Source organism: Chelonoidis abingdonii, chromosome 7 (assembly GCF_003597395.2).
Source record: "Chelonoidis abingdonii isolate Lonesome George chromosome 7, CheloAbing_2.0, whole genome shotgun sequence".
Taxonomy (NCBI): domain Eukaryota; kingdom Metazoa; phylum Chordata; order Testudines; family Testudinidae; genus Chelonoidis; species Chelonoidis abingdonii.
The window spans coordinates 72,997,889-73,013,626 of record NC_133775.1 but is presented as its reverse complement, the minus strand read 5'-3'; the positions used below and the strand labels follow the sequence as shown (position 1 = coordinate 73,013,626).

The window sequence follows — 15,738 nt, the reverse complement described above, 5'->3', positions numbered from 1 at the left end:
GGGGACTGTGGGATAGCTGGAGTCCTCAGTCCCCCCTCCCTTCTTCCATGAACATCCATTTGATTCTTTGGCTTTCCGTTAGGCTTGTCACACAGCACTGTGCTGTGGACTCTGTATCACACCCTGGAGATTTTTTTCAAATGCTTTGGCATTTCTTCTTCTGTAACGGAGCTCTGATAGAACAGATTTGTCTCTCCATACAGCGATCAGATCCAGTATCTCCCGCACGGTCCATGCTGGAGCTCTTTTTGGATTTGGGATAGCATCGCCACCTGTGCTGATCAGAGCTCCACGCTGAGCAAACAGGAAATGCAATTCAAAAGTTTGTGGGGCTTTTCCTGTCTACCTGGCCAGTACATCCGAGTTCAGATTGCTTTCCAGAGCGGTCACAGTGGTGCACTGTGGGATACCGCCCGGAGGCCAATATCGTGGATTTGTGGCCACACTAACCCTAATCCGACATGGCAATACTGATTTCAGCGCTACTCCTCTGTTGGGGAGGAGTACAGAAACCGGTTTTAAGAGTCCTTTATATCTATATAAAGGGCTTTCTTGTATGGACGGTGCAGGGTTAAATCAGTTTAACGCTGCTAAAATCGGTTTAAATGCATAGTGTAGACCAGGCCACAGAGATCAGGGAAACAAAGTAAAATAGCTCTGTCTAAAGAAAGGTAAATTGTGCTTTATTTGTCCATCAAACCGATTGCAATGGGAGTAGCCAGCAGTGGCCGCGGTTTCACGGTGGGAGGAAGAGGCAATGTTTATTTAAATCCTATGAAATCACCGTCATTTACAGCTTCTGCAGTTTATGGACCCATAGCAATCAACACTGATATGAAAGACCCCTATTACATGCATACCAGTGATGGCAGCTGATGGCATCAGTATAGTTGCAGACAGCAAGTCATTGTCCAAGTTATTATTTGATTAGAATGACGACGGCCCCTTCATTTTACACCGTCTTTAGAACAGCCGCCCCCTTAAAGACCTAGTTCGCACAGCAACGGGGGCAACTTACTTTGTCACTAAGGTACATGAAGATTCTGGTCAGAATCCATGGCTTTCCTAGGAAGTGCTTAAAGTTACATACCCAGGTCCCTTGACTGTCGGACTCCAAAATGGAGAAGGAAAGACCGAGAGATCAATTACGGAGCAAGACCACATTAAGCCAAAATTAGTTACCGTTGTTAAAGACAAGGGACACATACCTTGCTCCGCTGCTGCGACGCCAAATATACTGCTAGTGGATGTGTTTTCATATGTGCCTATGAGAGTTAATTACTCAGTGACGTAATACGGAAGAGGAGCAGGATGGTATGTTAAATATATAGTTAGTGATGCGTTTCGCTTCAACTTCATTTCCTTTTCTTGTTTCTGCTGTGGTTTGTATTGCCATAAAATACATAAGACAAGAAAATCAGTAGAAAGATACATGTCTGCTTCTTCCAGTTGCCACGGGAGACCCATTTTATTGTATAATTGTGTAGAAGCTAGAACTGGATCCCTTCCCCAGAGCTACATATGTGATATTTGCTTAACCACCGGGTCCATCACCCATTAGATCGTTTCTTAAGCCGCAGGTTTCTTGTTTTCCTGATTAGCACCATACTAGGCGAGAGAATCATGAGACTTCAGTGGATTTTCAGGTAACCTCGTGGACATAAGAGAAGTGATGACACAGGTGAGCGAATTGCATTGACTTGTTTTACGTATTTAGCTATGGAAAATAAAAGTGCTGGGATATGAGAGAGGGAAACAGATTGTGGAAGTATCACAAGTCGGATTATTTTTCTAATACTTTATAACTATTTCTCGTTTAATGGGAAATAACCTCAGTTAACTACGTCCTTACTTTGAAATATTTGAAACGCAATCTGTACATAAGAAAGAGAAAACTTTACTGTGCAGATAATAGTTGGGCACAGTAAATTAACAATTTGAGATGTATTGTTCTAGCCTCTCCCATTTAATAACCGGTTCCCAGATCGGCGATGGCGGGCCACCTTGTGACAAGGTGGTGGCTGTAGTTGAAGATTCTGCTCAGAATTCTTGTCGTTCCAACCAGCTGCTGAAGGCCACGGACCCAGGTCTCTTCACTGTCGAACTCCAAAATGGAAAAGGAAAAACCACGATGCCAATTACGGAGCGAGACTCCTTTAAGTAAAAACTAGATATCATAGTTAAAGACAATATACACCTGCTGCCCCAGCTTGCCACTGCGACGCTAAATATACTGCTAGTGGATGGGTTTTCAGATGTGTATCTGAAATTCAGCGACATAACTGCGAAAGAGGAACATGATGAGATATTAAATATATACTTAATCATTTCTTTGGCGTCAGTTTCATTTTTCTCTTCTTCCTGCTGTGGCCTGTATTGCCATAAAAATACATAAGACTAGAAAGGAGAAAGATACATGTCTGCTTGTAGATGACAAGACTCTATTGCTTCCCCAGAATTATGTATATTATGCTTGCTTCACCACTAGGTCGATCACTACTTAGCTATAGTTTTTTAGGCCTCAGTTTCGTAGATTTCCTGTTGAGCGCCATACTAGGCACGGGCATCATAGGATTTAGGGAGTCCTGAAATATCTCTAAGCTAGTGGACCGAAAGAGAAGCAGTGACACAGGGAAGCGAATTGTAGTAACTTATTTACTTAGCTAGCTGTGAAGAATAAAAGTATTGGATTGTCAGAGAAGAAAATGTGTTGTGGAAAGATAATTCAATGATTATTATATAATTTTGCAACTCTCCACCTCCTCTAATCGGTAATAATCTCCCTTAACATCTCACAGTTGTTACAGTGAGATGTTATAAACACAATTTGTACATTAAAGATAAATCTTTGCTATGCAGATAGTAACTGTACATAATAAATTTACAATCTAAATATCATAGAATGCCTTATTTTAGTTGAGCCACGAGGTGGCAATATTGGCAAAGATGGTGCTGAAAACAAGTGAAAGCTGCGCTCCAAAAGCCAATGGGTCTGCGCCGAGAACGGGTGACAAAGGATTACAGGGAAAAGGTGGCTGAATAATTACAATTAAAGTCAACATTGAAGGACAAATCGTTTTCCCTCTAGCACAACATATGAATGGCTGCAGCAGCTTTGCAGAGAGGCCTGTGTTTCAAATCTCACCCGGGAATGGCTGGCAGAATGGAGAATCGCTCCAGGAAAAGGCAAGTTCTGTCTTTCTTTCTATGTCTGTATGTGTCCTTGGGGGCGTGTGAGACAATACGTTATTCTGTACCCGAAGAGAAGAAAAGCGGGTCCCTAGTTGTTAATATTGCAAAGGATTTGAAACTGGATGCAGAGAAATTGTCAGGTCGCAGTGCCCGGCTGGTTTCTAAAAGCAGCAGGCAATATTTTGAGCTGAACACAAGCTCCGGGGATGTGATAATAAAGGAAAAAATAGACCGCGAGGATCTGTGCGGAGAGAGCGACCCGTGTTTGCTGCAATTCGAAATTGTGTTGGAAAATCCATTGCAGCTGTACAGAATAGAAGTGCTGATAGATGATGTGAATGACAATTCCCCTAAATTCTCTAAAAATGAATTCCCTTTGGAGCTGCCTGAACTGCTCCCCGTAAATAGCCGCTTCCCCTTGGAAAGGGCCCAAGATTCAGATATAGGAACAAACGGCATCCAGAGTTACGCAATCAGCTCCAATGAACACTTCAGCCTGGATGTGCATTCCCAGGGGGACGGCAGTAAATACGCGGAGCTGGTATTAGAGAAACAATTAGATCGGGAGGAGCAGGCGCAGTTGATGCTGATTCTCACAGCTGCGGATGGGGGCCTGCCACAGAGAACCGGAACAGCCCAAATACGCGTTAATGTGCTGGACAACAACGATAACTTCCCGCAGTTTAGTCAGTCGGTGTACAAGGTGCAGTTAATGGAAAATAGTCCGAGGGACACTTTGGTCACTAAGGTTGAAGCCAGTGATTTGGATCAAGGTTCAAATGCAGAAATCACCTATTCATTCCGGCAGGTGCCTGACAGAGTCCTCAAGCTATTCAAATTAAATCAATTATCCGGAGAAATCACTGTTTGGGGGATAATTGACTATGAAGAAAGAAGCAATTATGAGATGAACATCCAAGCCACGGATGGCGGCGGTTTTTCTGCGCACTGCAAAGTCCTAATACAAATCAAGGACATGAATGACAACGCCCCGGAAGTGACGCTGACATCCCTCACCAGCACCATACCCGAGGACTCGTCCCCGGAGACAGTGGTGGCCCTGTTCAGTGTGAGCGACCGAGACTCCGGGGACAATGGCAGAACGCTCTGCTCCATTCAGGACAATGTCCCATTTGCTTTAAAATCGACTGTAAAGAATTATTACGAGCTTGTTACACAAAAGCCCCTGGACCGAGAGAAAGTGCCTGAGTATAACATAACCATCACAGCCACAGACCGGGGCACTCCGAGGCTCACCTCCGTGAGGGTCATCCGAGTTCAGCTATCGGATATTAATGACAACCCCCCTGTATTTAATGAAAGTTCATACGTCATGTACCTGAAGGAGAACAACCCCCCGGGCCTGTTGATTGGAACTGTCCGTGCTGCTGACCTAGACACAGAGCAGAATGCCAAAGTGACGTATTCGGCATTGCCTGGCAACATCGGTGACCTCCCCTTCTCCTCCTCCATCTCCATAAACTCGGAGAACGGGAAGGTGTACGCGCTGCAGTCTCTGGATTATGAGCAAAGGAGGGATTTCCAGGTTACAGTGAGAGCTGCAGATGGCGGGCCCCCGCCACTGAGCTCTGAAGTCATTGTCCGAGTTGTGATCATTGACGAAAATGACAACGCCCCCTTCATTTTATACCCTCTGCAGAACAGCAGCTCCCCCGCTAATGACCTGGTTCCCAGATCGGCGGAGGCGGGTTCCCTGGTGACGAAGGTGGTGGCTGTGGATGGAGATTCCGGTCAGAATTCTTGGCTTTCCTACCAGCTGCTCAAGGCCACAGACCCAAGTCTCTTCACTGTGGGGCTCCAAACCGGGGAAGTGAAAACCAGCAGGCCTATAACGAGCCCGGACTCTGTGAAACAGAAACTTATCGTCCTGGTTAGAGACAACGGAGAGCCGCCCAGATCCACCACCTCGACGCTTAATGTGCTTCTGGTGGATGGGTTTTCAGACGCTTACATGCAGTTACTGGATGTACCACAAGAGGAGGAGCAGCAGGACACGTTAACCCTGTATCTAGTCATTTCTTTGTCTTTCATTTCATTCCTTTTTCTGGTTTCTGTGGTAACGATTATCTCGGTCCGGCTGTACAAAACAAGGCAGTGCCGAGATCAGTATGTTCCATCGTCCAGGAACTTTTATAGTGACCGCAACTTCCCCACAAATCCTGCGGAGACGAGCGGCACTGGGACTCTGCCTCAATCTTATTGTTATGAGGTTTGCTTGACAACTGGGTCTGGTGCCAGCGAATTTAAATTTCTCAGGCCGCTGGTACCATCTCTCCCCGTTGACCCCAGCGTTGCAGGAGGGTCCGTTTTTGACTCTCAGATTAACTCTCTGCTAAACGAGGAGAAAGAATCGGAGAGAGAAGTGAGTGCTTATTTCACCCCATTTGCAGCAATACCTTGCTTGAATATATTTGTTTCTACTGCTATGAAAATTACTTTTATTATTTCCATAAATGGCTAGAGTTGTTTTTCTTAGGGACCCTTTTCTGTAGTTGATTCATTTTTTGCCACTTGTATGATGTTCAGGCTAAGATATTTGTACTTAATTCCTTTTTATATGTTATGTTCTTTTTGTCGCTAAAAGGCCATTCGTCAAAATGTGATATTGGTCTCTGTGCAGACTCTCTGAGCTCTGCAAAGAAAGATTGAAGATTGACAAAGGAAAATTTTAAAAGTAATTGTTTATGTATTTATCAAGAACTCAATAGTAGCAGAATTATGTGACCTAAGTAGTATGTTCTGCAGGGGGCTCTATAGAATCTGAAATTTTACATAGAATCTGAACTTTCCCTTGCTTCTTCAGTAGTATTTTCGGAGGTAATCTATATGAGGTGCGAGTTGTAGGGTCACTGCATGAAGGTGAAATGACAGAGATTAGGGAAATTTTAAAGTAAAACAGAAGTACCTAAAGAAGGGATTTCCCAACTCCTCCCCCGAATTTCCCCATCATCCCTCTCCAAAGTGATCATTATTTACACGTGGTGTTGCCAATGTAGTCCTTGGTTGGAAATTTGAATAGAACCAATACACACTTTAAAAGCAGATGTTAAAATACTTGTACATAAAAAAGCATAAAAGGTTGAAAAGTATGAAGAAAGACCAACTTCCTCACACAGCTATTGTTTTTTATGACAGATTTTGTACCTTTGTTTCAGTGATGTTGACAAACCTAATAATTTGAAATTATAATTTGTAAGTAAGGTATGAATGAGTTCTCCTCTGACAGCTAGTGATGAGCCGGGCTGCGGAGAGGGGAAGACATCAGGGCCATACTGTATTTATATGAACCCACCTCTTCTGCCTCGATATCCTGAGTACAAACTGTGTTGCCAAAGTGAACAGATTTGGCTGGTGTTGGGTTAGAAATCACTTTTAATGAATATGTGGCTAACGAAATGTTATCTTTATTGTATGAGTGAAGAGCAGTACAAGTGTATTTGACCTGTCCTGAGGAGGGTGACCTAAGTGCTTAATTTGTGCCAGTGCTGAGCCCCAGCACTTGTAGTCTTGGCAATTCATAGCTCTGGGACCTATGGACTTGCCACATCAGTTATGAAAGTAAAAAACTTGCTTGAGCCCTGATGCATCTTTCATTACAAAGTAAGCACTGGTCACACACTCAGCTGAACTGCACTTGCTAAGCAGAGAGTGTGGATGTCGGATCTCAGTGGAGAGAGAAAGGGAGGGGACAGGTGTTTTGTTTGGTGGTGTGGGCTCTGCCTAAGAGTCACAGCATTATTTGACCTGCCCTTTCCCCTGCTTAAAGATAGAGGTTTTTTGGCTACATGGAGAGTCCTGTGTGTGTGTGTTTTTAAGAGACAACTAGAGCTGAAAACACTGATAATCAGGTCTAAGTGCTCAAACCTGCTGTGGGAGAGTGTTTCCATAGAAGAGACATCTCAGCCTGTACTAGCAGTGAGGTTCCCTTACTGAGAGCTGGGTGGAATCTCAGGAGACCAATTTGCAGAGGTCACAATGCCAGGTGACAGCAGAAGGTGACAGCACAGGGCCATCAGCGACAGAGCAGTGGACTGAATGGTGGCACGATGCACAACAGTTGCCATAGTGAGTGACCTGAGTGAGTGGTGAGTGGCTGAAGGAATGAGTAGAGTGACCGGATGTCCTGATTTTATAGGGTCAGTCCTGATATTTGGGGCTTTGTCTTATATAGGTGCCTATTATTCCCCACCTATTTTTCAAACTTACTATCTGGCAACCCTAGGAATGAGGAAGGTGCCTTCTCTCCCCTACCACCCAGAGTGAGAGGTGAACTCATGCAAAAGCACCTCTGAACTCTGGATCTCCAATGACCAAGGACAACAACTATGAGTGGGGTTCAGTGGAGGGAGAAAGGAGGTGCACCTTAAAAGAACATTTGTTTGTTTTAGTAACTTTGCTCCAGAATTCTAGGTTTCTGACTGGGAAAAGTACACATTTCATACTAGGCCAAGATTTTTAAAATGTATTATTTTAAAATGTTGTTATCTCACATGGTTGCTATCTCGAGAGATCCTCATCTTGGGGAGTTTCTGTACTAAATATTTTTATTATTATACATTATTTTTTACATAAGAACATAAAAACAGCCATATTGTGTTGGACCAATTTTCGATCTTGCCCAGTATCCTGTCTTCCAACTGTGGTCAATGCCAGGTGCTTCAGAGCAAATGAACAGAACAGGAAATCATTGAGTGATTCATCCCCTGTGGCCCACTCCCAGCTTCTGGCAAACAGAGGATAGGGACACTCAGAACGTGGTATTGCATCCCTGCCCATTCTGGCTAATAGCTATTGGTGGACCTATCCTCCATGAACTTATCTAGGTTTTTTTTCTTTTGTTTTTTAACCCTGTTCTAATTTTGGCCTTCACAACATCCCCTGGCAAAAAATTCCACAGCTTGACACTGTGTTGTGTGAAGTACTTCCTTGTGTTTTAAACCTGCTGCCTATTAATTTCATTGCATGAACCCTCGTTCTTGTAATATGTGAAAGACTAAATAACATTTCCTTATTCGCTTTCTCCACACCAGTCACGATTTTATAGACCTCTATCATAGCCCCTCTTAGGCATCTCTTTTCCAACCGTAAAAATCCCAGTCTTTTAAATCTCTCCTCATGTAGAATCTGTTCCTTATCCCTAATCATTTTGGTTGCCCTTCTTTGTACCTTTTCCAATACCAATATATCTTTTTTGAGATGGGGGCAGCCAGAGCTGCATCCAGTATTCAAGATGTGGATGTACCATGGATTTATATAGTGAAAGTGTAGCAGCTTGGTTTGTGAGACCAGTCAGCAAAGCCAATGCTGACAAATCTATGTGAAAAGGCTGCAAAACACCAAGCCTCTGGACTGCATGGACATGCAGAAAGTCTTATAAGCCAGTCACAGTCAAAACCAATTTTAGAAAGTACTTAATGAGGCTGTTAAATATGCTGGAGACACAGCACAGCTGATATGAACAAACAGAGCGGTTACATCGCTTTCTATTTAAGCAAGAGATACCACATGCTACAAAGTGGAGGCCAATGTTAAGTGCATTCACTTGTTAATCCTGAAGTGGACGTTGGATCCAAACAAGACCAGCAGATGCTCACTATCTTTCACAAGGAACTCAAGTGACTGACTAGAAGCATGTGGTGCAACAGTGAAAGACTCAGTCATTGAAAAAGTGAAGAACTCTCACCACATTCAAAAACAGAAAATTAACAGAGCTGTGCAAAATTACAAGAAACCAGGAAGAATGTAGATATGTAAGGCTTCACAGTAAGCTTGAGAACCCAACTTTAATTTGTATGATTTTAAATCATGAGTAAAATCTAATAAAATGGTTGTGAAACATGTTCCACTTTTTATTGTGAGTCTATACAGCATACCTTTGCCCTCCTGGAAGGCCTTAACCCCCCTGTAAATTTGATTTCCCCCTCCTGCCCTTCAGTTCCCGGAGAAAACACTGATCTAAGGAAAACATAAACTTCACCTTATTTGTCCATCAAACCCTTTGCAATATGAGCAGCCAGCAGTGGCTGCGGTTTTGATAAGGGGGGTACTTATAGAAGGAAGAGGCAATGTTTACTGCTATTCTATAAAATGAACATCATTTACACTTCTGGAGTTTATGAATCCATAGCAGTCAATACAGATATGAAAGATCCCCATACATAAGAATGGCCATACTGCATCAAGTTCAGTATCCTGTCTTCCGTCAGTGACCAGTGCCGGTGCTCCAGAGGGAATGAACAGAACAGGTAATCATCCAGTGATCCATCCCCGTCACTCATTCCCAGCTTCTGGCAAACAGAGGTTGGGGACACCATCCGTGCTCATCCTAGCTAATAGTCATTGGTGGACCTATCCTCCATGAATTTATTTAGTTCTTTTTTTTGTATGCTGTTCTTGTCTTGGCCTCACAACATCCTCTGGCAAAGAGTTGCACAGGTTGACTGTGCGTTGTGTGAAGAATTTGAAGAAATACTTCCTTTTGCTTGTTTTAAACCTGCTGCCTATTGATTTCATTTGGTGCCTGCATTTCTTGTGGTATGAGAAGTAGTAAATAACACCTCCTTATTTGCTTTCTCCACACCAGTCATGATTTTATAGACCTCTATTATATCCTCCCTTATTGGTCTCTTTTCCAAGCTGAAAAAGTCCCAGTCTTACTATCTCCCTTCTGATCTAGTGATGTAGTGGCAGCTGATGGCATCAATAGGATTTTTACAGGCAGCAAGTAATTGTTCAAGTAATTTTATGCCTTCTTCAGAACAGCACCTCCCTCATTTAATGACATGGTTCGCAGAGCGAGAAAGGTAAATTGGTGGCTCTAGATTGAGATTCTGGTCAGAATTTTTGTCTTTCCTACCAACTGCTGAAGGCCGTTGATGCAGATTTATTCACTGTCGGACTCCAAAATGTGGAAGAGAAGCCACGATCCCATTTATGGAGCGTGAGTCCTTTACGCAAAAGCTAAATATTACTAAAGACAATAGACACCTCCCCAGTCCGCTACTGCAATGCTAATTATACTGCTAGTGGAGGATTGCCCATATGCAATCCAGTGACATAACTACGGAAGAGGAATGTGACGGGAAATTAAATATTTACGTTACTTCTCTATGGCTTCAATTTATTTTTTCTTGTTTCTGTTATGGCCCTTATTGCCATAAAATATATAAGATACAAAAATCAGGAGAAAGATACGTTTGCGTCTCCAATTGCTAATGAAAACCCATTTTGTGGAATAATGGTGTAGCCACCAGGAGGAGATCCTTTCTCCACAATTACGTATATGAAGCATGCTTAATCACTGGGTCGATCCTAGATTTACTCTAGGACACCGTAATGATAGATTTAGGGATTCCCAAAATATTATACCTTTGTAGACGAAAGAGAAGCGATGGGACATGTGACAGACTTTTAGTAACTTGTTTACTTATTTAACTGTGAAGAATGAAAGTATTGGCATGTGAGAAAAGAAACTGTGGTGTGATAGGATCACAATTCAGTTGACTATTATATTATTTTGCAACTCTCTTATCTCCTGTAATCGGTAATAATCTGCCTTAATATTTCATAGAATCATAGAATATCAGAGTTGGAAGGGACCTCAGGAGATCATCTAGTCCAACCCCCGCCTCAAAGCAGGACCAATTCCCAACTAAATCATCCCAGTAAGGTCAAGCCTGACCTTAAAAACAACCTCTAAGGAAAAGAGGTTTTCACTGTGAAATGTTATAACCACAATTTGTATTTAATAGAGAAAACTTTGCTATGCAGTTAATAACTGCACATAGTAGGTTTAAAATGTAAACATGGGATGTCTTATTTTAGCTGAACCACAAGGTGGCGATATTAGCAAAGACGGTGCTGAAAATGTAGCTTATTGGACTCCGTCGGCACACAGTGGAAGCTGCACTCAGACATCGGAATCCAGACGGCAACGGGTCTGCGTCGGGAACGAGTGACAAAGGATTACAGGGAAAGGGCGGCTGAATAATTACAAATAAAGTCAACACTGGCGAACAAATCGTTTTCCCTCTAGCACAACATATGAATGGCTGCAGCAGCTTTGCAGAGAGGCCTGTGTTTCAGATCTGACCAGGGAATGGCTGGCGGAATGGAGAATCACTGCAGGAAAAGGCAAGTTCTGTCTTTCTTTCTATGTTTGTGTGTGTCCCTGGGGGTGTGTGAGACGATCCGCTATTCTGTGCCTGAAGAGAAGAAAAGCGGATCCCTAGTTGCTAATATTGCAAAGGATTTGAAACTGGATGCAGGGAAATTGTCTGGTCGCAGTGCCCGACTAATTTCTAAAAGTAGCAAGCAATATTTTGAGCTGAACACACGCTCCGGGGATGTGATAATAAAGGAGAAAATAGACCGTGAGGATCTGTGCGGACAGAGGGACCCGTGTTTGCTGCAATTCGAAATTGTGTTGGAAAATCCACTGCAGCTGTACAGAATGGAGGTGCAGATAGATGATGTGAATGACAATTCCCCTAAATTCTCTAAAAATGAATTCCCTTTGGAGCTGCCTGAACAGCTCCCCGTAAATAGCCGCTTCCCCTTGGAAAGGGCCCAAGATTCAGATATAGGAACAAACGGCATCCAGAGTTACGCAATCAGCTCCAATGAAGCTCTTCAGCCTGGATGTGCTTTCCCTGGAGGGGGACGGCAGTAAATACGCGGAGCTGGTATTAGAGAAACAATTAGATCGGGAGGAGCAGGCGCAGTTGATGCTGATTCTCACAGCCGCCGATGGGGGCCTGCCACAGAGAACCGGCACAGCCCGAATACGCGTTAATGTGCTGGACAACAACGATAATTTCCCGCAGTTTAGTCAGTCGGTGTACAAGGTGCAGTTAATGGAAAATAGTCGAGGGACACTTTGGTCACTAAGGTTGAAGCCAGTGATTTGGATCAAGGCTCAAATGCAGAAATCACCTATTCATTCCGGCAGGTGCCTGACAGAGTCCTCACGCTATTTCAGCTTAATCGTTCACTGGCGAAATCACTGTTTGGGGATAATTGATTTTGAAGAAGCAGAAAATGTATGAATAGAAATTCAGGCCACGGATGGCGGGGGTTTTTCTTCGCGCTGCAAAGTCCTGGTACAATCAAGGACAATGAATGACAACGCCCTCCGGAAGTGACGCTGACATCATCCCTCACCAGCACCATACCCGAGGACTCGTCCCCGGAGACAGTGGTGGCCCTGTTCAGTGTGAGCGACCGAGACTCCGGGGACAATGGCAGAACGCTCTGCTCCATTCAGGACAATGTCCCATTTGCTTTAAAATCGACTGTCTGAAGAATTATTACGAGCTTGTTACGCAAAAGCCCCTGGACCGAGAGAAAGTGCCTGAGTATAACATAACCATCACAGCCACAGACCGGGCACTCCGAGGCTCACCTCCGTGAGGGTCATCCGAGTTCAGCTATCGGATATTAATGACAACCCCCTGTATTTAATGAAAGTTCATACGTCATGTACCTGAAGGAGAACAACCCCCGGGCCTGTTGATTGGAACTGTCCGTGCTGCTGACCTAGACACGGAGCAGAATGCCAAAGTGACGTATTTCGGCATTGCCTGGCAACATCGGTGACCTCCCCTTCTCCTCCTCCATCTCCATAAACTCGGAGAACGGGAAGGTGTACGCGCTGCAGTCTCTGGATTATGAGCAAGGAGGGATTTCCAGGTTACAGTGAGAGCTGCAGATGGCGGGTCCCGCCACTGAGCTCTGAAGTCATTGTCCGAGTTGTGATAATTGACGAAAATGACAACGCCCCCTTCTCATTTTATACCCTCTGCAGAACAGCAGCTCCCCCGCTAATGACCTGGTTCCCAGATCGGCGGAGGCGGGTTCCCTGGTGACGAAGGTGGTGGCTGTGGATGGAGATTCCGGTCAGAATTCTTGGCTTTCCTACCAGCTGCTCAAGGCCACAGACCCAAGTCTCTTCACTGTGGGGCTCCAAACCGGGGAAGTGAAAACCAGCAGGCCTATAACGAGCCCGGACTCTGTGAAACAGAAACTTATCGTCCTGGTTAGAGACAACGGAGAGCCGCCCAGATCCACCACCTCGACGCTTAATGTGCTTCTGGTGGATGGGTTTTCAGACGCCTACATGCAGTTACTGGATGTACCACAAGAGGAGGAGCAGCAGGACACGTTAACCCTGTATCTAGTCATTTCTTTGTCTTTCATTTCATTCCTTTTTCTGGTATCTGTGGTAACGATTATCTCGGTCCGGCTGTACAAAACAAGGCAGTGCCGAGATCAGTATGTTTCATCTTCCAGGAACTTTTATAGTGACCGCACCTTCCCCACAAATCCTGCGGAGACGAGCGGCCCTGGGACTCTGTCTCAATCTTATTGTTATGAGGTTTGCTTGACAACTGGGTCCGGTACCAGCGGCCTGAGAAATTTAAATTCGCTGGTACCATCTCTCCCCATTGACCCCATCGCTGCAGGAGGGTCCATTTTTGACTCTCAGATTAACTCTCAGCTAAAAAGGGAGAAAGAATCGGTGAGAGAGGTGAGTGCTTATTTCACTCCATTTCCAGGGCTACCTTTTTTAAATATTTGTGTTTCTACATCTCTGAAAATTACTTAGAAGGGAATCGCAGAACCATTAATGTGGAATCCTGCTCTCTCTGGTAGTAGGAATAGAGCGGCACTTGGGAGAGAGCCGGCTGTTGCTGCGGGAGTAAGAGAGTGAGAGACTGCTATGCTGTGCAGAGCAGGTGGAGGATGTGGGTGGAGTGTTCTTTCTCTCTCTTCCTTCCTCGGGGGGTTTGCTCAGGCTCCTGCCTGAACTTTGAGAGACAATATGCCAACATATTCTTGCCCAACACACACTCTTTCTCTCTCCCCACACACACTCCCTGTCACACAGTCTTCCCCTGCTTCCTTCCCCCCCCCCCACTTCAGTTGAAAAGCTGTTGATAATCTAGTAAAGGGTGCCCATGGAAGGATGGGGTTAAAACATGCATCATGTAAACTGTACGTGCTCCATGGGGCAATGCACTGCTCCCTGTGTCCATTTAAGAGCTGCTACTGTGGATGTGCTCTGCTGCCACAAGGAGCATAGTGTGGACATGCAACAACGGTTTAATTAAAGTGGCATAACTTTTTGCACAAAACTGTCCTGTAGGCAAAGCCTAAGACTACCTTCATAAATGTCTAGTTTTGAAGTGATCTTTTTCTGTGGTTTTTTCATCTTTTCTACTTGTATGATGGTCAAGCCAATATATTTGTACTTAAGTACTTTTCTTTATGTACTCCTATGCTATTTTCCTCTCTAAAAACTTTCATAAAACTGTGATACTGGTCTCTGTGCAGCGTCTGTGATCTCTGCAAAGCAAGGCTGAAGCATGTCAAGGGAAATTTAAAAAGCAATTGTTTATGTATTTGTCAGGAACTCAATAGTAGCAGAACTATGTGACCTGGATAGAGCTCTCTGCAGAACACTCTATGGAATCTGATATGTTACAAGTAATGTATGTCTGCCCTTGCTTCTTCAGTAGTGTTTTCAAATGGTGACTCTCTGAGGTGCGAGTTGCCGGGCTTCTGCGTGAATGTAACATGACAGAGATCAGGGAAACATTAAAGTAAAATAGAACTACTTAAGGAAATGTAAACTTTGCTTTGTTTTCCCATCAAACCCTTTGCAAAGAGAGTAGCCATCAGTGGCTGCGGTTTGACAGTGAGAGGTACTTGTAGAAGGAAGAAGCAATGTTTACTTAAATCCTATGATATCACCATCATTTACAGCTTCTGGAGTTTATGAACCCATAGCAATCAACACGGATGTGAAAGACCCCTATTACATGCATACCAGTGACATCAGTGGCAGCTGATGACATCAACAGAATTTTTGCTGGCAGCAAGTCATTGTCCAGGTTGTTAGTATTTGATTAAAATGTAAACGGCCCCTTTATTTTATACCATCTTCAGAACAGCACTTCTCCATTTAATCACCTAGTTCGCAGTGCTAAGAAAGCTGGCTACCTTGTGACCAAGGAGGTGACTGTAAATGAAGACTGGTCAGAATTCTTGTCTTTCCTACCAGTTGCGAAAGGTCACTGATATAGGTCTCTTCACTGTCGCATTGAAAATGGTGAAGAGAAATCACAATACCAGTTATGGAGTGAGACTCATTTTAAGCAAAACCTAGATGTCATTCTAAAAGACAATAGATACTTGCCTCAATCCACTTCTGTGATGCAAAATGTACTGCGGTTGGATGGGTTTTTAGATGCATATATGCAATTTAGTGACATAACTACAGAAGAGGAATGTGATGGGATCTTGAGTACATACACCTCTACCTCGATATAATGGAGCCAAAAATCTTACTGCATTATAGGCCTGGGCTACACTACGCATTTAAATTGATTTTAGAAGCATTACACTGATTTAACCCTGCACCCATCCACACAACAAGGCCCTTTATATTGATATAAAGGGCTCTTAAAACCAGTTTCTGTACTCCTCCCTGACGAGAGGAGTAGCGCTGAAATTGGTATTACC

At 43.9% G+C, this 15,738-nt stretch overlaps 1 protein-coding gene and 1 pseudogene across 1 annotated transcript; both read left to right on the top strand.

Annotated features, from left to right (window-relative positions):
• The first annotated feature begins 2,996 nt into the window (after positions 1–2,996).
• On the top strand, positions 2,997–5,674 carry LOC142045739 (protocadherin beta-16-like). Its single transcript, XM_075068253.1, has one exon. It carries the CDS (start codon positions 3,101–3,103, stop codon positions 5,672–5,674), a length of 2,574 nt encoding a protein of 857 aa, XP_074924354.1. The 5' UTR covers positions 2,997–3,100.
• Positions 5,675–11,105: 5,431 nt separating this feature from the next.
• LOC142047150 (protocadherin beta-16-like) overlaps positions 11,106–15,738 on the top strand; it is a 7,963-nt pseudogene continuing 3,330 nt past the window's right edge.